Source organism: Aspergillus saccharolyticus (assembly GCF_003184585.1).
Source record: "Aspergillus saccharolyticus JOP 1030-1 unplaced genomic scaffold BP01scaffold_6, whole genome shotgun sequence".
NCBI classification, from domain to species: domain Eukaryota; kingdom Fungi; phylum Ascomycota; class Eurotiomycetes; order Eurotiales; family Aspergillaceae; genus Aspergillus; species Aspergillus saccharolyticus.
The window spans coordinates 895,805-916,128 of NW_020290616.1; the positions used below are offsets into that span (position 1 = coordinate 895,805).

Below are 20,324 nucleotides of genomic sequence, written 5' to 3' on the forward strand. Positions count from 1 at the left end.
AACCTCCGCATTTAACCTCATCCCAACAGCAACATGCCACACTCATGTGCAAAAAACCCCCCTACACCCTCTCTCCCTCCTTTCCCTCCTCCTTGCCCTCATTTTAACTCCCCCCTCAAAGCCAAATACGCCGCCCCCGTATCCGCCCAAACTAAATACTCCTTCACTTTCACCTCCCCCTCCCCCACATCCTGCTCCTGAACTGCCCCCAACCGTAACCGATAAACAAACCCCTCCTCCCAGCCCTGCCCACTTCCCCGTGCCAAAAACCGCGCCCAGCCGCGCACGACCACCACCCCCCTCGCCACATCCACCACCCAATCCGCCTCCTCCTCGAACCGCATCTCCTCGTACCGGAGGTGAGAGCCCATACACTCAAAGTACTCCTTCGCTGCGTCGAGGCCGATGTAATCCCTCCCCAGGAACGGGGCAAGGGAGGGGAGCCCGTGCTCGTGGATGCGAATGTCCGGGCTGAAGTTCGAGAGGAGTGTTGGGGTTAGGGGGGCTTGGGTGGTGAGGTGGGTTAGGAAGGTGTGGGTTCTTTGGAGGATCTGCTGAAGTTTTGATACCGATTCGGGGGGCATTTTGTGGTGGGTGTCGGGGGGTTTTGTGCTCTGTGTAGTAGTATTATTCAGTTGAGATTTAATAAGGATAGAGGTGGTCAAGATAAGAGCAGTTGAGATAGAGAGTGGTTGAGATAGAGTGGCTAGTAGGTGGTTTAGTAAGAAAGTCCAATGATGTTCAATTGCGATAGGATGAGATGAATCAAGCTCAATTACTACAGCTGCAGGGTTAAGAGGACCTCATATTGTTATGGTGCTCCCTGATCAAGTCTATGAAAGGTGAATGACGTTGATAGTGCATTATTGTCAGTGCAGTCTATGTTGCTGCTTATGAACGATGACATAATAGCTGTCAACCACATCGTAAAAAGAAAAAACATCCATGTTTTTGGATCAACCAGAAAATAAAAACTCCACGCCGCCTCCAGTCGCAGATAAGATATAGAACAAGAGTAAACACATGCACCCAGGTAAACACATGCACCAAAAATAGGCATAGGAAACGGCTACTGCCGCCATGATTTTCCACAATTCATACAAGTACAAAATAGGGTCATCGGTTCATCCGCACTGCGCGTCTGCGCCTCGGTATAGGTCACCTTGCGCTGGCCACACTTTCCACACTGCAGACTGGTACTAATACTGCGCTCCGCCTGCGCCACCATCGCCTTGTCCATGTTCTCCTTCTGGATCTTGCGGTCGCGCTCCTGCTGCTCTGCCGACCGCAGCTCGTCGTGCGTCATCTTCACAAAATGCTCCGCCGTCACCTCCCCGCTCAGCACCCGCACCCGCAGCATCGGGTTCGACTTGTTCTTCAGGTTTTGGTACAAACTGCGGATCTTGGTGCGGTACTGTTCCTTGGTCTCCGGCCCAAAGGCGCTGAACGCCGCCGTCTCCACCTGGGAGGCCTTGGCCAGCACCGTGCGCGGCGCTTCCATCGAGCCGAAACACAGACCGTCGTACATCAGCCCGATGCAGCTGTCGCGAATCCGGTTGGAGGTCTGGTTCACGTCCACCCCGTCTGCCTTCCACGTGCGTTTATCCGGCGGCACGGATAGCTTCGATGTCTTATCCGAGGGCGTTGAGGCGGCGGTGCCATTGGGCGTGGGCCGGGGGGAACTGCTCGAGCGCTGGCTAGGGCCGGGCGATGCGCCTGCCTTCTGCTTGTTGACTTCGTTGCGCCACTTCGATACGATTTCGCTCGACAGGCGGGCCACCTCGGGCGCCTTGTGCTGCTTGAACTTGTTGACAATGATACCCACGCGCGTCGAGCGCAGCAGATCCTCCGTCGCTTTGACGCCTTGTTGTAGTTCTTTGAGCAGAGAGACGATATTGGCGGCCGGCTCGTTCTGGGTGGCCGCCTTAGTCAAGGCCTTGGCCTTAAGCTCGATTTCCTTCGCTTCCAACGGCATGGTGGGTGGTTATGGTGAAGTGTTGTAGCTGATATTGGAGAAGCCTGTAGATCTGGCCTCCCAGTCAGTAATAGAACTTGGCTTATTTGTAAATGCGACCAGACTAGGTGATTTGAATTGTATTCAGTCTGCATCGCATGTTTCAACGGCATCGTGACATCAAACAGCTACGGTCAGACGACAGTAGTGCCAGGCCACAATTCACTCCAAGAAGTGGAGCACGTGCAGATGCGGCGGGGGCCACCGGAATTACACACTGCTATCTTGGAAGATAACATGCGACCAGAACGAAGCCCGGAAGTGCGCGAGCCACTTATATGCTGGACGGATCGAGGCGTAGAGGAAGGGAAGAGACTCACTCACGCGGTTGCACGAAGCGGGACTCAACCAGCTACAGGGAAGCAACTTGAGCGATGCGGGCAGACAGATTTCTGGATAGGAAGCGCCAGAATCTTGCGACCGGACGAGAACAAAGTATGATCCAACGCGGAAAATCAGCGTCGGATGGAGAAAGGAAGAAGAGAGAAGGGAAAGAGTATTGCGGAAGATGAGGGAGAAGAAGAAGAGAGAAGAAGAGAAGATGAAATGCGACAAGCAATGCCAAGCCTGGGGATGCCCGATCAGGATTAGTGGATTTCAACTGTCGGCGTCGGCAAGCAAGAGTAGTGAATAGTCATTATCTTTCCTTTCTTCAGAGATGAGTGTAATGGATGTGGAAGCAAGATGTGACAGCTGGAATCTACGATTCTACTGATGCGCCCGCGCTATAGTGAATATTCTGTCAAATCTCGAGCAAATCCGGTTGTTCTCATCAGCATGACATCTCCACTCCACCATCACCATCACCTCATCATCTCGCTCATCATCTCGCCAAACGCACAGCAATCCTGTATTCAACCCCTGTCTGATAAGACTCTTTCCGTCACTCATCGCACTTCTTCAGCAATTACCTCCGGTCGCAGCAGATGGATATGATGCCCACAACCTTCCAAATACACCAGGCGGCTTTGACTCGACAATTGAAGCTGATCTTCTTGCATCGCTTGATCCACTCCATCCCAGCGCTCGAACAGGCGCTCAAATGCCTTTTGCTGCGTCTCGCTGCCATTTCCCGCGGCCACGCTCGCTTCGTAGATCTTCCTGTAGTCGAGCGACCCGCGACACCGGACCACCGACAGTGGCTTCTGCCCTAATGCCTGATGCCGATACTGCTCTTTCGCGCCCAGTGTCTGACACACCTCGACCATCTCCCCGGCCTCCACTGCCCGGGTCCGTCGCCCACGGGCAATGTCCCTTGCTCGCGCCCGCCACTCATCGCGCGTGAGTTGCGCATTCGTTCGCAAACCAGTCACCCGTGCAAAACTCAAATCGCCTTGTACAGCAGCGAGGTCGAGATCAGGATCTTGCAAGAGCTCAGGTTGTCGCTCCGTGGAGCCATCCGCGACAACCATCCCGATCACTGCTTGAGGACATAGATGAAGGAATTCACGTGCTATGATCGCTCCATAGGAATGGCCGACAACAAGGTAAGGAGGCGACAGGTGTGCTTGAGTAAGTAAGATTTGCAGTTCTTGGGCAGCCGTAGTGGCACGATGGATCATCGGGTCTGGGGCATCTTCGCTGCGACCCAGTCCAGTCCGGTGGTAGAGCAGAATCGTCGCAAAGGTGCCCACTCGACGTGCGACAGCGCAGTAGGACGAAGCCACTCCCCTGCGCCAGAGATGAAGATCACCAAGGGACTGTCAGTAGATCGATCAACACCACTGACCGTGGCGAGCAGGCGGTGCGTCCCTATCGAGATAAAAGTACCCTTGCGTAAATCCAACGAGGACATTGCAAATTTAGCTGCTCTTGTGTCGGAGTCGATGCAGAGCAAGGCGGTAACGACAATTATGCTGGGACGGAATCAAGGCGCTAAATTGGCCAAGTCTCGATCTTACAGGCCGACGGTCGGCAGCCAACCAAATCACACTGAACAATGTATCTCTAAAGCTCAAACTTCTTCGTTGTAGGCTTAATCGCTAGATGATGCATACTAAAAGCTGGACCCATTGGGACGGAGATCGACAGTCTCAAACTCCAGGCCCTTGGCCTCAAATACATGCCCTGGGCGAAGAGCATCGGTATATATATTTGCTTCTCCATGTGGATGAAATAGGCCCGGCTGCGTGCAATTGAGCACCGTCTTCAAGCCAGGCGGGTCCGTCAATCGAAAAACACCCCAGTCTGGCATCTTGCTCGGTGCGCATACGATGGCAATGCTCTCCGGGAGCATTACCTGATATCCGCAGTGAGTGTGTAGATCGCGTGAGCTCATAAAACATGTCTGCGTCGGGTGCGTGTGAATCCAGCCCAGCACCATCAGGTCTTCCGAATCACAGTAATCGAAGATGGCTGTCTCGTTTACTGTTTCGCACGTATCTGACGTGGCAGTCTGCTCCGGAATCAGGAGTCGCGATACGAAAAGTGCATTTGAGATCAATGTGCCGCATAGTATCCCACACGTTTCTAGGTTGCGTTGTGTATTGGGTGCGGCCAAAGAGAGGAAGTGTGTTCGTAGCTCAGGCGGGAGGAATAGAGTCCGTAGTGGCGTGCCATTCTCCAGGTAAGCGGACGGCTTGAACGTAAAGCTGGAAGGATCTAGGTCCGTGCGTGTTTCGCTGTCAGGGGTTGGTCGTACCTTTGCAGGAACTGTTGGCAATAGAGCTGGCGTGGATAGCAGGGAGAGCTTGTCTGGACGAGGCGGTTGAGGTGGTCTTTCAAGCTGAGTGTCTTGCGGCAGTTCTTTAGGCGGCAGTGCAGGAACTACCGGAGCGGGCGTAAAGAGTCCATGCAGCTCGTTTTGAGCTGATGTTGAAACAGTATCTAGAGGCCTCTGACGAGGAACACTTGGGTACTTGTAGGTTGTGCTGCTGCCAGGCGCGGCCGGATGGGATGCAGGTGTGTGTTTTATGTTATTCGGTGCACGAAGGTCCGCCTGCAGACCACCATCCATCCTTAGTCGCACATTGTGAATGCGCTGGCTCAAATCATCATCGGCATCCTTCCGCAGAGCATGCTCCCAGTCGCCCCAGACCCCTGCTGCACGGCGAGTTTGCTCCTCTTCTGGAGAGATACCAGCTTGACGAATTGCCTTGCGAACCGTAGCTCTGCGACTGATCTCCGTACGAGCCAGCTTCACGGCCAGGTCGCGATTCTCCCCAGCCTCCAACGGTTTTGCGACTCCGGCTAGCGCAGGATCTTGAGGCTGTTGCCGGTGAATTCCCAGAGGTGTAGAATTGGCTGTGGCGGAGGCGCGTTGTTGTCTTTCGCGCATCAACTGGGTGTAGCGTTCGTAGCGCTTGGTGATGCGGGGCTTGAGAGTCTCAAGGACCTTCAGGTTTCGTTTCACCTCCTTCTCAGCCTCCACCAAAGCTTTGCGATTTTTCTCATCTTTGGCCTCCGGATGTTCAGCTAGGTTGACCAGCACGAGCTGAGCATGTCGGAACAGAAGTAGGTAGGCTTGTTCTTCGTGTTGTTCTTGTTCGTAGATACGGGCCTGCCGGGAAGGGTGTCTGGGTCAGTTTCTCGCCAGCATAGTCAAGCTAGTACCGTACGTACCTCTCGGATGAGTGTTGAGGCCGTGCGCAGCCAGTACCGTAGAGGAACGGAAGGGTTGTATTCATAATCCTGCGCCAAACGAGTGATAGACTCGACGCTCTGTGGAGGGGAGGCCCCCGCACCGGCTGTTGGGGGTAGGTGGGCGGCCATCATGACCGGTCGTCTACCCTTCAAGCAAAGCGATGAGCGAGGGACTATGCACAGTTGAACCTTGATGAGTAGCTTTAATGTTGTTTTTCATACTTCTTCGAGATTTCTCCCCATGAAATGAAAGACGACAGGGTGATAGAAATGCGGAAGAAGGAGAACAAGAGGCCGGCCGGCGGAGGTGAAAGAGGAGAGATAAGATCTTCGGTGAGCAGAACTGCCGCCGCCATAAAACTTCCCCAAATCTTTTTCTCCTTTTGGCCTCCGCTTCACGCAACCCATTACCATCGCCACCAGCATTTCATACCGTTCATCAGGTGATGATCGCGTCGGAAGATCTCACAGATGGCGAAATTAGGCCCTCGTATGATGAAATCGGTGAGGGAGGCCGCAGCACGTGCGAGCAGACACAAGGAATCTCAGGTGCGATGGGGCGCCGACTCTAGGTATCCTGTGACGCAGATTCTTGCGGATTGCTTAAAGGGAAAAGGAAGGGTGAAAAGCTTCATAAAGGAAGCAAACATAGTCAGTCCAGAGCTTGGTGGTTAGTTGCGTCTATTACAACCCATCATATGATTGCATCGACCCTAATCATAGATGTTCTCTTAGATCATATTCTGCAGCGCATCGCACCTTTTCTCCGTCGCAATGCGCCAATGGATATTCTCGATCTATGGCCAGGTCCTGGGCTTTTCTCTTCGCAACTCAATGAATTCCTCCGTCCGCGTCGGCATGTCATGCTGGAGCCCGACTTAAAGCTCTGGGGTCAATTCCTGGACCCAATAGCCAAGGGCCGGGAGTGCTACAAAGTGGTCGAGACAAATCCCTATGATATTATTTTCTGGGACAAGTTTCTGTCAGAACACTTCCCGGAGCAGGGACCTGAGAATATTGATAATAGCGGCCCACTACCCCGTAATGATACCTTGCTGGTGCTCGCCAACTTGCCGAGCCCAGTCACGAAGAGGGATCACAAGACTGGAAGCCGATTTGTGTCTAGATTTATGGAAGAATGCCTGCGGCAAGTAGGCTTTCATACATACGGAGCTGTTCGTCTGTTGGCTACGCTGCCTCAGGAGGATGCTAAATCCATGGTCCCCCGCGATGCCGGCCAGCGCAAACGATGCGCCCTCTTTACTGAGAGCGTCGCTCTGCACAACATCGAGGTTGCTACACACCGCGAAGATAACTATTGGGTTCACGTCAAAGGTTTCACTTACGTTAAGGACGAACGTCGCCGTGTTACCGAAGAAGCATCGGCAAGGGGCTTTGCGCCTATTCCTGGCCGTGATTTCCCTCCTTTAGTTACTGCCCCAGATGTTGGTCACCTTGGTCGCTTTCCCCACAAGTTGGCTCCTTACGAGCCTCGCATCTTGACCGATCTTCATTCAAGTCTGCTCGAGACAATCCAAAAGCCTGATAACATGTCGCCCGACGAAGCCGGTTATCGTGAAGCCTCGCTGGCTCGCGGCCGCGCCATCACTCGGATCAACATTGACAACGGCGAAGCAAGCCTCAAGTCACAGATAACCAGGAAGTATGTGCAGGTTGATGAATTGAGCAAGAGTGTGGCCCGTCTAGCCGCTCGCGCAACCACCACCCGTGCGGACCTGGAGCCGCTCGTTTCGGAGATGGCTACCTTGAAGCAAGCCATTGACGACGATATTGACAAACTTCAGACGAAACACACGCCTCAGGTGCGGTCTATGCATGATGACATCCGCTGCCGGCCTTTCAATGACATGCCGGCTGTACTTTCCTGGGATCGCCGGCCCTTTGAACCGCTCCTCATCGAAACCCATGAAACATACCCACGGGGGGACAAGTGCAGCATAGTCTACTTTGAACCGGACTCGAACTCCCCCGTGGCGGAAAAGTACTACTCCCTAGACATCGACGCACGCAAGGAGGCCTTCGACTTGTTTGAAGCATTCAGTCTTGCCCAATATCGCGGCCGGAAAGAGCTCACCTTCGATGAGATGCTATCATTGATCTTCCCCGGCCGATCGACCAACGACTGCGTGCGCGCCATCCCCAGCCTGGCGCAGCACGCAGTACGCACTCCAAAGCCCGACTTTGACTCCCTGCCCAAGACCGTCATCCCCGCCGCAAACCCCGGCGGCGGCGGCGCCACTACCACCGAGCCCGACCCCGCCGTGTGCTATCAGGAGAATCTTGACTACGACCTCACAGATGTCCGCATGCAGGGCGTCTCCTGCTCAGTTTTGTGGGATATTTGTATTGCTTATGCGACTTACGAGCAGCGTCCGTCGATCACGCAACTCAATCGAGCCCTTGGCGCCACACTAACAGTAGCACGTGTTGGTTCCGACCTTGAATCCCATAAAAGGTTACACTAAGCCCTGCTGCACTCTTAGCCACCGTATCGGCTAGCAAGACCAAAGACAGAAGGAGACCAAGAATCTCAAAAGAAAGGAAAGAAAATTGACAGGCGAATCGAACGTCAATCAGCCGTCGAGCGCAGCGGCTAGCTCTTCCTGTGAAGGTTTCGTTCACAGCATCAAGCAGGTACTATGCAATGCCACCATCTGCCGCCGCAACGAAGAGGGATGAACTGCCAGATTCATACATGTGGCGGCCACCCCCCTACCCCCACCACCTTCCCCGGCGTTCACTACGGCATACCTCCGGGTGATCTACCCAGCCACCTGACATATCATACCTACGGATTCTCACTCCATGGACAAGAGACAATCTCCACTCATATTTCCGCTCACCACTTTGATCATTGCGACTTTGATCTGACTACCGGAAATCTCCCCAGTCTACTTTGAGAAGTTATCGTTTCGGCCTTCATTTGGCCGTCGGAAGCTTCTCTCCAGTCTTCTTAGAGACGCTTGCGGTTGTGTTTGTCCTCCGCACTGACGAAGGATCTGTCGTGAGGGTTTGTGCCTTGTAGTCTCAATGATTTCACGAGAGCGGCTTGACGATCCACTACTGAACGACGCGCCTCCAACTGTCCCCGTGTGAGCTTATTTGAGAGTTCACTATGCAGGGAGAGCATGCAAGACGGGCGGGCCACCAACCTCACGACGGGTATCCCACTGTTGTACGCACGAGGGAAATATCTACATGGGCCCTTAATCTACGATGAGCCTACGATTTCAGAATCTGCAGATAACGTACTGCGGCAAGCTCTGCAGGTTTACACTGGTGAAAGAAAAGTTCACATTAAGAGAACTGGTTTGATATACCAATAACGTCGTGAGACTTCATAGAGTTAGACCATTAGAATTGGAAATAGAGAAAAGAGTATATAAAGCCCCCTCGTTGAGAGGAAAAGTCATTTCAGTAAGAGATGAAATAAAATATAGAAAGTTGATAATACATATCAGCGAATGATGAAGTTGAGGTTCTAGTGACCAAGTTCATGCGACATGAGAAAGACAGACATGTAAGATGAAGAAAAAACACAACATGCGCGGGATCAGAATGTCTCGTCGATCCCGCGGATCTAATTTCTAAAAACAGGGTATCTTTTATAATGTGTATGGTCGAAGCGAAAGGACGAATTAAAATGATCGGGGCCGCAGAAAAGCCGGAAGGGGAGAAAAGGCGGCGGGGTTTGAGAGAAAAGAAGTATGGCAGAAGAAAGAGAAGTAGAATAAGAAGGACCCAGCCATATAATGGGGAGGATGAGACAAAGGGAAAATGAAGGAAAAGTGAGAAGATGGAAGGTCGGAAAAAATCAAGAAATGACCGAGATATGTTGAGTTGGCAGGCGGATGTCATCATCAATGAACGGATTCAGCGAGATGCAGCCAGTCAGCCGGGTAGACGCGCTGACTCGGGTCCTTGGCGATGGCAGGCTTAATAATCTGCTCGACAACTCCCGCGCGAGGAACCCGCGAACCATTAGGGCCCGAGCGGGCAAAGTCGATCACCCGATGACCCTCGCGAGCCATGGCCAGGCGCTGCAAATTGCTGGCGCCGGGATAGAGAAGAAGATCGCCAGTGGCCGCGGCAAGAAGACTGACGGCCAGAGAGAAAACATCAGATTCGGGGGTGGGCGCGACGTCCGGTGACGTCAAGGAGGAGACGCAGAGTAATTCCGGAGCCGCGAATGGCGGCGTCAGCGCGGTTAGGGCTGTGCCCATGCACTGTTCGGGTGAGGAGGGGCTCGCAATCGGGTGCGCAGACGAAAAATCGGCAAACAGCGGCTCGTAAGGGAACGAGTCCGAGTCCAAATCGAGCTCTTGGCCGCCGGGTGAACGTAATCGCAGTAGGATATTGTGGGGTTTGATATCACCATGCACCATTTGCGGTCCCCGGTGCAACCAGGCGAGGCCGGCGATGAGCTTCTCAGCCAAGACGCGCCACTGGACCATACCTGAAACCGGGTCGAACATGGTCTGCGTGGATCGATTCTTCTGTGCAGTGGCGGCCTTGTCCTGAATGTAGGTCGACAGTGCGAGCGGAACGGCGGACATAACAATGGAATGCGACTCGGAAATGTACCCATGGAAGGGTACAATGTGATGCTCCGCGCCTGCTACGCGGCTGATTTGGGTCAGTGCGCGGGCTTCTGCATCAAGGACGGAATGCGCATCCCGTCTCACAGGCGACTTGACAGCCACCACCCGGCCTTTGAAGGCTGGGGAACTCGGAGGGGTCAGAAGACCCGATTTGACGGCAGGAAAAGAGGACGCTTTGTAGACAACGCTCCAGACGCCACGGCCAAATTCGACCGGACGTCCCTTGGGATCATATTGATACTCTAGATTGTCGGTGAATTGTTTCGGCTCAGAGACATCCTTGATCGATTCCTCCGGGTTTGCATCCACCGGGGAGAGAAGGGGGCTGGAGGAGTTGGAATGTACGGTAACCTCGCTGCCAGAGAGACTGTCATCGTCGACAGTGGGGGTCACGGGCGGAGTAAGGCCAGGCAGCACGGTCGAGCAAGGAGTCTGAGCACCCTCATTCTGAGTGCGTACAGAAAGCCGAACAGGCATGTGTGAGATCGCCATGGTGGTGGTTCTTGTGAGTCTTTCTTCTGAGTCGCAAATCAGAAAACAAAGCCGGATGCGACGAGTCCGGCAAGAGCGGCAACTCGCGTATGAGGAAGGTTATGAAGATGTCAAGTATATATGTAGGCTGTGTATAGGATGGAGAGAGAAGAACGATAGTTGCGAATAAGAGGCAGACCCGCCTATTGTACAGTTCCGCAAATGCTGCAGAGACGGGGTGGATGGAGAAAGTTATATGTAGCTGCAGTGCTATAGAAATGGTGGACGATGACTGGTGGCGATCTCGTCGAGATGACGTCGGACTCCAAGGAAAGTCAAATGCAGTACGGAGGACGTTGGAATGATTCCCGGGAAGAAGAATTCCACGTAATGAGTCACTTTGGCATCGATTGTTGCAAGGATTGAATAGAGGTGGTGAGCCGAATAGACATCATTGAAGGGAATGAAGGACGAGGAAATCGAGACGAGAAAAGAGGCGAAAGAGAAAGGGAGAAAAGAGGCGAAAAAAACCACAAGAGCGAAAATGAATTAATTATGATTGTTGCAACGGAAAATGGGGGAGGTTAAAGAAAGGATCCATCCATTGATTGAGAAACAGAGGATCGACGGGGGGGAGGGGGGTTCATTGGGGAGAGAAGGAGCTTAATTGAGATGGCAGAACCATAGACTAGCATAGAGTCACCGCGCGTCCCTTCGATTGCTACTGTCAAGTTACCGTCGCATGGACAGTCCAGCTAATCTACGGAGTACCACCTGGCTAGTAGTATGGAGTACTCCGTACACAGTAGTTTAATAAAGCCATAGCTCGAAAGAGAGAGAGAGAGAGAAAAAGAGAGAGGGTCCGGCTCCGCACATGGCTCTTTTTCTTAATTGATTTTTGAATTGTTTAATTTTCTTTTTTTTTGCTTTTTTCTTTTTTTTTTCTCTCTTTTAATCTTCTTCTTTCTGTCTTCGCAGTTGCAGAGCATTTGTGTTACTCGGGATGACTACTCGACTTTTTCTCGCTTCTTCTATTCTTCAACTCGCATCTTCAATGCACTACTCCACTCAATAGGATGGATTGTTCCTTATCATGCTCAGAATACGAGGCTGTACCTCATTTGTACCTGGAGGCCAACGGAAATGGCCGTAAGGAAGGGAAGATGACCGAAATGGACCGAAGAAAGACAGGGAGAAGACCGGAGACGGTCGACACTAAGCCATTTCCAGCTGTCAGTACGGACACTATACCAAAACAAGACTAGAGCCTTGCCTCCGGTTGGCTGGATTGGGCAATCCGCGTGTATTTGGTGCAGTTCGTGCGGTGCAGCAGAGTCTCTCTCTCTCTCTCTCTCAAACTCCACTCCGAACGGCTGTCAAATCTTCTTCCTCCCTTCCTTCATGCTTCGCTTTTCTATTATTCATCTGTTGCTGATCCCAACTCTCTGATTCTCCACTGCAGACACCATGACGAACACCTCGCAACTGGCGAAATCGCGCTAATCGACCTAGTTTACGTTGTGACATAAAAGCAGACCAAAAGCCCGCCTGACAGGAGAAGGCCAGAAAGCATCAGGTTGAACGACTTGTTCCAATAGTATCGTTACTAGTGCCGGCCAGCCTCAGCGCTTGCTTGTTTCCATTCGGCCCAGCCCAGGGATCTTATCTCGACGCCCCGGCCTGCGCATCGACCTCCGACTGCTCCATCCTCTCTCTGCATGCTGCCCCTTCGGCTGCAGACCATCCAATTTCCCCGTCCCTACCGCGCATCTGCACGCTGCCTTCCCCGGCAGTCGTATGCTAATAAAAATGAGCATGAGAGTTCGAAACAAATAATAGCTCTTCCCCCCCTTCCCTCCTCCCCCCCACCTATCCAGTATCTCCTTGCGACCGTCTGACCCATATCCCCGTTCGAGGCCTGTCCGCTGGTGGTCGCCTTCGACAGCCAATCTCCACCCCCACGTGGGTCTTCATCTGCCATGGACTCATGGAAATTGGCCGCCATCACACGCGCTCCACCCGCTCTTCCTAACACGGTAGGTAGGGCGGATTCGGTCTCTGGGTCATGAGAAACAGTGGGTTTAAAGAACGACCTGGCCCGGAGTGATTCATGTCCTCCATAGAGTCGTATCCACCGGTCCACCTCGCGAGATCGAGGGATTCATCAGGCTTCACACGTACTGTACCTCGAGTATTCCACCCAGATGCCCAGAAATCAATTAATATTGTTCCTGTCCCCGAGGACGTTCCTACACAGGGGTACGTAAGTCAGAGCCTCGGATCACCTGACAATATGTCGTCTCGGGGGGGATTCGTGGCCTTTGGCGCGGCAGGGATAGAGCAACAAGCAATTACGATGGCGAATCGCGCGCGCCGGTCCGGGGTACAATTGCTTAGTTGTGCTTTCGCCTTTTCGCCGTCCGGACTCAACAAGAGTGGCATTGAATATCCAGATCTATGGGTACACAGCCCCATGCCAAGGCCAACGGTCGCCAACCCCAGGTTGCGATAGCCTTCGGTAGGAGGTACAGTGCGTATTGGGCTTTTGACTATCAAATCACTGGCATTCCTGATCGTCCGTCATCAGCCTTGGACTGTGTTTCAACTAATCAAGTCTTTGGTTGACCTGCCGTCACTACGATATATATGTACACCAGATAAGCCCTCATACCCCGCCTCGACCGGCCAAAAATAGATCTATTACTCTGTCGAGTCATCGTGATCTACCTTCTTCCCCTCTATCCTTAACCCCCTCAATCACTACTATCCTGTCCCACCACGCGAATCAGCTCCTCCAAGGGCTTCTTCTCCTCCGGCGGCGGCGGCTCACCCTCCGGCACGCCAAACACCAACTGCGCCCTGAGCTTCCACAGCGCAGGGAGCTGGAAGGTACTGGCGACCTTCAATTATCATCGATGCTAGGATTATAGTGCTGCAAGTTAGCGCCGAAGCCCTCCGACTCTCAAGCGCCATCCACGCCATCAACTGATGCGTGCCACTGGTCTGCTCGGACCAGGCGTCGAAGTGCTCCGCATAAGAGGCGAACTCGGCCTTGTGGTCGGCGACGACGGTCTGGGGGGTTATTTTAGCCGATCCCGCCAGTTCCTTTGTGATGTCACTGACTGACATTGAGTAACTTATACAAGCTTAAGCCACAAGCAACAAGCAAAAGTTTTCCATGCTTGACCTTTCCACATATACTACTAGTAGTACACCTCCTACCACAGTACTGCTAATTGCTAAATGCTAACAAAAATCTACGTTCACACAACCACATACACGTGAGGGCCATATACATACAGTACATACTGTACTTACCCACAAATCAAACATCCCCAACCTTTCACCTACCAGATATGTAGTATACACAGTATTCCCCTCTTCGTTCTAAATACCTACCTACCTCCCTAACAACAATCACCCATCAACCACTGCCCCCTCTACCCTCTCCTCCCGCTTGTTCAACAAAATCCCTTAGATCCTTCACCCAAATCCCAAAATTCTCCTCCAACCTCCCCCCAAACATCCACTTCACCACATACGCCAACACCCCGCCCTGCACCTCCCAATTCGTCACCTCCGTCACCACCCTCCGCTGTTCCCCTTCCGGGTGTGTTGAAACCACTTCCACCCTCTCCACAAGCTCATGTGTCCTCTCCGCCGAAAGCAGCGACGCCATCACCCGTCCCTGGAAGCTTGGGTCGTTTGCCCAGGTGATTCTTGCTGTACGGGGGGTTGGAGTTGATTCTGCTACTGAGTTGGAGGAGGAGGAGGGTGCAGCGGAAGCAGCGGAAGAAGGGGGAGAAGGAGAAGGGGGAATGCACTCCGTGACAACCAAACCAACATGATTATCAACTTTTTGGAGGGATTCGGTGGCGGAGGTTGTGGTGGAAGGGTGCATGTTGACGTGGAAGGTTAGGCGGGTGTTCTTTCTGAGGGTTTCGTTTTGGATGATGGTAGGGGTGGTTGTAGCAGCAGGTGTTTCAGTATAGTTATCTGTAGTGGTGGGCTGCTCGCGGATCGTCACGCCGGGCACGAAGCGATTCCAGTTGCACCAGGTGGAGGTGTCAGTCAGCGCGGCCCAGACGGCGTCGAGGGGGGCGTTGATTTGGATGGAGCTGGTTATGCGGAGGACTGGTTCTGAGGACATTTTGGGGTGGATCTGGGGGGAGAATCGAATGGGGTTGGGGGGAGGGGGGCGGCTATGGCATAGGACTCGTGAGTGAGGTTATACTTGATCAAATCTTGGCGTGGAGGAGGTGAATATCTGTGTTGAGGATGTAAGTAGTTAGATCGATAACGTTACTAAGAGTCGCGATAAAAGGTACGGAAGAACAGCTAAATAGCTGGCTCACCGCCTCAGTGATCGGCAAACCGGACCGGGGAGAGTCATCCAAGCCTTCTCATTCGATGGGATCGTGAAGTATAAAGCTGTCGATCAATTGGCATCACGTCACCACACTGCGGTTGCTGGGCTAACAATCCTTTTTTCCTCACCCCTCTTCATCTTAAGCCTCAATCGGCAAAAGGTAAACCAACCATACTCGATTTAGATCTAGACCACGCGGATCTTAATAAGAGACGAGTGCGCCAGGGACCGTCGGATACCTCCATCCTACATTGTTTTACATCCTTGCATTAGTTAGCGGCAAACTCTTATTTTACCGAGACTAAAGCGAAAGGAGCAGGACTGGTGATCTTGTCGAGGGGGTGAACGGGCTCTTCTACCTGATTTATTTTCTTCCGTGAAACGATACCCGCATCGTGCATTCGGATTGTGTCTACAATTCACCCTAGTTCGTAGATGTCCTGAACTTGCCTTTGCTGAGGTAACTGTCCTGAAATGCCTGAGGCTGTGCAGTTGGCGTGATCTGCAGGCTAATGTGTTGATTGAGCAGATGTAAAAAAAGCTAGCGCTATCGCTGTTCACCATGATAAAACATAGGCGGTTGAGGATATCTCGGATCCAACTACAGCAGAACTAGCCAAGATGCTGCGAAGCAGAGAGCCATGACATAGTAAAGTCATTAACCCAACCCAACGGCGCCAAAACCAACCACCTCTGACTGCAATTATCTCGCACATCCCCGTAAATCATCTCTTACTTTCGAATTCAAGTTCAGATGTCACAGCGACACATAGTCGAGATCTCCACTACCAAACCCGATAGCAACCCAACATTGGGAGAAATTGGTATCATCAGAAAAGTCAAAACACTCCAAAACCTCTCAACCACCGCATCTCAGACGCCGGTAGACGAATCGCCGGACTGCACCGACTTCCGCCGCGCCTCGGCAGAATAAGAATCCCACCGCAACTCCTGCACAACCTGGATTCCATTCGCTGTCCCAGCAGAATGATTATGCTGAGCATCCCCCAAGCTCAGACTGTCCAGGGAAAACGTGCCCGCGACGCTGGTGACGTAGCTTGTGCTGGTCGGACCGAATGGGTTTCCGTGGTAGCCGACCGTACTGGCGCCCCCGCTGGGACCTGAGTGCTTCTCGCGCGGATGGTCGGAGCGCACGCGAGAGGGCATCAGGCGGGGGAAGAAGCGGATGATGAACGGGCGAAGGGGCTGCAGACAGGCACAGATAATGGCGACGTTGCATTCGATGAAAGACCATGTCGCGGCCAGGCCGTTGCCCTCTGTGAAGTCCTGTGTTTTGACGAGTCTGATAATCGTAGTGAGCCGGATTATACTCATTGCGCACACACTATACACTAGGAATTAGCTACGTGAAACACGATCAACAAATATATATAGGTGTAGACGCACAAGAATCCCAGCGCAAAGATGAAGATAAGTGCCACCTTCTGCCGCTTCGGAATTTGCAACCGTATAACCAAGGGCATCGGGAGAACGACGAGAAGCAGGTCCGTAGAGATCTGAAACGCGGCGTTCAGACACCAAACGACGGCCTCCGAGAGGCAGGTGCGAGGCATCGACGTGTCCCAGAATGCGTGAACGGGAATGCAGAAAAAGACCGCACTGAAAATCATCCACAGGCCGGTGGTGACGACGAAAAATAATGTGATTGCGAGGATGATCTGATAGTACTTCGTTGGAAAGAGACGTTTATACAGAAATACGAGCGACAATTTCGTCAAGGTGAGAGAGAGGTTGTAGAGCGGGATCGTAATGTAGAGAGCCTGTTCTTGGTGGTCAGAATAGCGCTTAAGCTGATTTCAAGAAAGGCGTGTGTTACCATGAGTTGATTGCGTACAACCTGTGGGCTGAGGAGTTTCTGGTTCTTTGCTAAGCCGTTTCGAATCTCTGTATCGAAATTAGTCTCTGGTCTGCCGGTAGAAATGACAGACATCGTAAAACGACAGATGCCAGCGAGAACAACAGATATCAGTGAAAACGAACGATGCTATTGGAACGACGGGGTCCACTGAAAACGACCTAGGAAAGATAGTCTTACCAAAAACCAAGAAGACGAAGAACGCAATGTCTGCCAACTATAAATTCTCATCAGCTGAGGCTGTAAGAGGGACACAGAAATACGAACCAGCGCAAGAACGATAAGGAGATCATCACAGCCCGGTTTCTGCACCACACGCAGTCGCGTAAATACACGCAACGCAACCAAAAGGCATGTCAAGGTGAGGAAGATGATCGCAATTGGCACGGTATACATGGTGTCGCTTGGTAATCGGGCGGGCGATCACGGCGAGCACCAGCACCCAGTCCCTCTCCGTCGTCGCCCGGAGCAGTCGGCGTGGTTGTCGTGCGTTGGGCGTGGGCCTACTTAGGATAATATCGCTGTGATCGCAATCACACCTATGAGTGTGGTGTCTGGGATGGAGTGTAGTTGTGCAGGAACAGGTGAAATGGTTGAAAACCCCGAAATTTAGACATCTTGATGGTGGCAAGCTCCCACATTAGCAGGAGGGGTAGATACATGAATGTAGCAACATTCACTTGCGTCAAGGCCTGGCGGGGAAACTAGAACAGCGAAGAGTCGCTCCAGTCCCGCTTGGTGTTACCCACGGTTCGGCAGGCGGTCATCACCAGATTTGCCCAGTCCGGCCAACAGAGGGCTTATTGCTTGGTAGGTTTGGCTTAGCAGAATGCTACCCCAAATTTTTCAAGAAGAGGGCAGAATTTTCAGAATATTATGGTTGTCAGCAGGCATATTCCATTCATCGGATTGGCATGTACATATTTTTCATCATAACACATGGGAAGTGTAGGAACAACGCGGAGACAGAGCCTATACATAGGCCCAAGAATAAATCCAGATGAAATAGATGTTATACATCATTGATCTTGCATTCGGATCAGGGGTCTCGAACAATCGTCCCTTCCTAGCCAAGAACTGTACAATATGGTCACCATGGTATGTCGTCTTTCGTTCCAAAAAACTAGAAATCACAAACCAGCCTTATAAGCCGCACGCTAAACAATGTCCAAAAATGATGCAAGACGAAAAAGAAAAGAGTTTACAGGCGAGCCTTGAGGTTAGACTTGAGGCGGCGCTCAACGGCAGCCATGTACTCGCGGGTGGTAACCCAGGCCTCGCGCTCCTTGCGGCCACAGGCCAGAGCCAAGTCCTTGGTCATGATACCCTCCTCGTTGACAACGTCAATGCAGGCCTTCTCGAGCTCCTCAGCAAAGGCTACAACCTCGGGGGTCTCGTCGACCTTGCCACGCTGGATCAGACCGCGAGTCCAGGCGAAGATAGAGGCAATGGGGTTGGTGGAAGTCTCACGGCCCTTCTGGTGCTCGCGGTAGTGGCGAGTGACAGTACCGTGAGCAGCCTCAGACTCGAAAGCCTCACCGGTAGGGGTGGCCAGAGTAGAGGTCATCAGACCAAGGGAGCCGAAGCCCTGAGCGACAATGTCGGACTGAACATCACCATCGTAGTCTAGCAATCTCGTTAGTCCCGGTATCGAAGGATTCCAGAACGGCAGAACTCACTCTTGAGAGCCATGACGAAGCCACCCTCGCTCTTGATCATCTGAGCGACCATGTCGTCAATGAGACGGTGCTCGTACCAGATGTTCTTGGCCTCGAAGTCCTTCTGGTAGGTAGACTCGTAGATCTCCTGGAAGATGTCCTTGAAACGACCATCGTACTTCTTCAGGATGGTGTTCTTAGTGCTCATGTACAGGGGAAGACCCTTGAGCAGGGCCATCTGGAAACTGGCATGGGCGAATCCGCGGATGGAGTCATCGGTGTTGTACTGGGTCTGGGCAATACCACCGCCCTGGAAATCGTAAACCTTGATGGTCTCGGCCTCACCGCCGGCAGGGGTGTAGACAAGCTCGAGCTTTCCGGGGCCGGGGATGACGCGGTCGGTAGCACGGTACTGGTCACCGAAAGCGTGGCGGCCGATGATGATGGGCTTGGTCCATCCGGGAACAAGACGAGGGATGGCGGGGATGATGATGGGCTCACGGAACACGGTACCGCCACTGGGGAATTGTTAATGCCAAGTATCAAGTGGGCTATTTTGTGACTCAGACTTACAGGATGTTACGGATGGTGCCGTTGGGGGACAGCCACACTGCAGGACAAGGTGCATTAGCAAGACCGGTTCGGAAGTCTCAAGTGGTACAGTCACAACATACTCTTCTTCAGCTTGAATTCCTCAACACGGGCCTCATCGGGAGTGATGGTGGCGCACTTGACACCGACGCCATACTTCTTGATAGCCTCGGCGGCCTCGACGGTAACCTTGTCGTCGGTCTGATCACGGTACTCAAGACCCTGCGCACGAATGTCAGCCTCCAATGACCGGGTGCTGCCTATACTGAATCACAGAGGGGTACCTACGAGATCGTAGTACTTGAGGTCGATGTCAAGGTAACTAGACACAATTGTCTCAATGGACTGTCCGCATACCTCTGTCTCGGAGAGGGATCGTCACTTACGGCAGGATCAACTATAGAAGCGGGTCCATGTTAGCATGCAAGTGCGGGAGATCACGGGTAAGAGCATAGCCCGTCGTTAGCCGAGGCAGACTCACCTTCTCTCTGATTTCCTTCCAGATGATACGGGTCATCTAGGAGCATTGTTAGCACATGTCAAGCGATCTACAATCCAGAGGGTTTTCAATGCTCTGAATCATTGGAGAACTTGGTCCTTGGCCGCAGGGAAGTATGCAGCCGCGGCTATGTTGCCCCGCGTTTTCAGGTGCGCCATGATGACAGGGCGTACTACTTTCCGATGCAGAGGTACCACAGCCGCCTATAAAGTTGTGCATAGATCCCATGCACAGCTCATCAAACCAGAGAAACAACATACCTCATCACCGTCGAGCTCCACGACGGGGTTCTTGACCTTGATCTTGGTGAATTCGGTAGCCATGGTGCGGGATTGAGTCAAATTGATAGAAGAAAGACCGGACCAGCGGAGAGAAGCAGTGGTAGAGACACGAGGCGAGACAGAAGCAATGGATCGGAGAGAGCGAGCAGAGGCAAGAGAGGAAGAAGGGGAAGAAGTAGGAGAAGAAAAGGAAGAGGTAGAAGAAAGTAAGCGACGAGGGGCCGACAGAGGAGGGGCAACAGCAGCGGCGAAGGGACGGCGCGCCAAAGCGGAAGTGAACCGGACAGACGACGACATCGCAGTAAATTGTTCCGAATATCTGGGGAGGGGTGGGCAAAGACGGAGGACCGGGGAAACTGCC

The 20,324-nt window shown here is 52.7% G+C and overlaps 10 protein-coding genes across 10 annotated transcripts; 1 reads left to right on the forward strand and 9 right to left on the reverse strand.

The window, feature by feature from the left end:
* Positions 1-98: 98 nt before the first annotated feature.
* Positions 99-775, reverse strand: BP01DRAFT_389781 (uncharacterized protein; the record flags this gene model as incomplete). The annotated part of the gene is made up of 1 exon (XM_025577945.1): positions 99-775. Exon 1 carries the CDS (start codon positions 582-584, stop codon positions 99-101), a length of 486 nt encoding a protein of 161 aa, XP_025433873.1. The 5' UTR covers positions 585-775.
* A 154-nt stretch (positions 776-929) lies between these two features.
* BP01DRAFT_354413 (transcription elongation factor DST1) lies at positions 930-2,426 on the reverse strand. The gene has a single exon (XM_025574415.1). The coding sequence runs from the start codon at positions 1,973-1,975 to the stop codon at positions 1,070-1,072; it is 906 nt and encodes a 301-aa protein (XP_025433874.1). The 5' UTR covers positions 1,976-2,426; the 3' UTR covers positions 930-1,069.
* A 475-nt stretch (positions 2,427-2,901) lies between these two features.
* Positions 2,902-3,809, reverse strand: BP01DRAFT_372061 (alpha/beta fold hydrolase; the record flags this gene model as incomplete). Its single annotated transcript, XM_025576712.1, has 2 exons — positions 2,902-3,647; positions 3,716-3,809. The coding sequence occupies 2 exons, from the start codon at positions 3,807-3,809 to the stop codon at positions 2,902-2,904; spliced, it is 840 nt and encodes a 279-aa protein (XP_025433875.1).
* A 201-nt stretch (positions 3,810-4,010) lies between these two features.
* BP01DRAFT_290936 (putative endosome-associated ubiquitin isopeptidase (AmsH)) lies at positions 4,011-5,725 on the reverse strand (the record flags this gene model as incomplete). The annotated part of the gene is made up of 2 exons (XM_025571626.1): positions 4,011-5,513; positions 5,576-5,725. The coding sequence occupies 2 exons, from the start codon at positions 5,723-5,725 to the stop codon at positions 4,011-4,013; spliced, it is 1,653 nt and encodes a 550-aa protein (XP_025433876.1).
* Positions 5,726-5,996: 271 nt separating this feature from the next.
* On the forward strand, positions 5,997-8,082 carry BP01DRAFT_414171 (uncharacterized protein; the record flags this gene model as incomplete). The annotated part of the gene is made up of 2 exons (XM_025579042.1): positions 5,997-6,266; positions 6,332-8,082. Exons 1-2 carry the CDS (start codon positions 6,068-6,070, stop codon positions 8,080-8,082), a joined length of 1,950 nt encoding a protein of 649 aa, XP_025433877.1. The 5' UTR covers positions 5,997-6,067.
* A 1,395-nt stretch (positions 8,083-9,477) lies between these two features.
* BP01DRAFT_291225 (protein kinase domain-containing protein) lies at positions 9,478-10,710 on the reverse strand (the record flags this gene model as incomplete). Its single annotated transcript, XM_025571640.1, has 1 exon — positions 9,478-10,710. The coding sequence occupies one exon, from the start codon at positions 10,708-10,710 to the stop codon at positions 9,478-9,480; it is 1,233 nt and encodes a 410-aa protein (XP_025433878.1).
* Positions 10,711-13,868: 3,158 nt separating this feature from the next.
* BP01DRAFT_354418 (uncharacterized protein) lies at positions 13,869-14,959 on the reverse strand. The gene has a single exon (XM_025574416.1). The coding sequence runs from the start codon at positions 14,837-14,839 to the stop codon at positions 14,114-14,116; it is 726 nt and encodes a 241-aa protein (XP_025433879.1). The 5' UTR covers positions 14,840-14,959; the 3' UTR covers positions 13,869-14,113.
* A 250-nt stretch (positions 14,960-15,209) lies between these two features.
* Positions 15,210-15,776, reverse strand: BP01DRAFT_199844 (uncharacterized protein). The gene has a single exon (XM_025571021.1). It carries the CDS (start codon positions 15,620-15,622, stop codon positions 15,332-15,334), a length of 291 nt encoding a protein of 96 aa, XP_025433880.1. The 5' UTR covers positions 15,623-15,776; the 3' UTR covers positions 15,210-15,331.
* Positions 15,730-17,717, reverse strand: BP01DRAFT_335541 (uncharacterized protein). The gene is made up of 5 exons (XM_025573203.1): positions 17,202-17,717; positions 17,115-17,151; positions 16,896-16,963; positions 16,466-16,839; positions 15,730-16,403 (listed from the first exon to the last, which is right to left on the reverse strand). Exons 1-5 carry the CDS (start codon positions 17,328-17,330, stop codon positions 15,932-15,934), a joined length of 1,080 nt encoding a protein of 359 aa, XP_025433881.1. The 5' UTR covers positions 17,331-17,717; the 3' UTR covers positions 15,730-15,931.
* A 418-nt stretch (positions 17,718-18,135) lies between these two features.
* Positions 18,136-20,005, reverse strand: BP01DRAFT_380456 (NADP-dependent isocitrate dehydrogenase; the record flags this gene model as incomplete). Its single annotated transcript, XM_025577225.1, has 9 exons — positions 18,136-18,560; positions 18,614-19,110; positions 19,166-19,202; positions 19,267-19,405; positions 19,472-19,505; positions 19,570-19,580; positions 19,665-19,700; positions 19,775-19,885; positions 19,943-20,005. The coding sequence occupies 9 exons, from the start codon at positions 20,003-20,005 to the stop codon at positions 18,136-18,138; spliced, it is 1,353 nt and encodes a 450-aa protein (XP_025433882.1).
* Between the last annotated feature and the right edge of the window lie 319 nt (positions 20,006-20,324).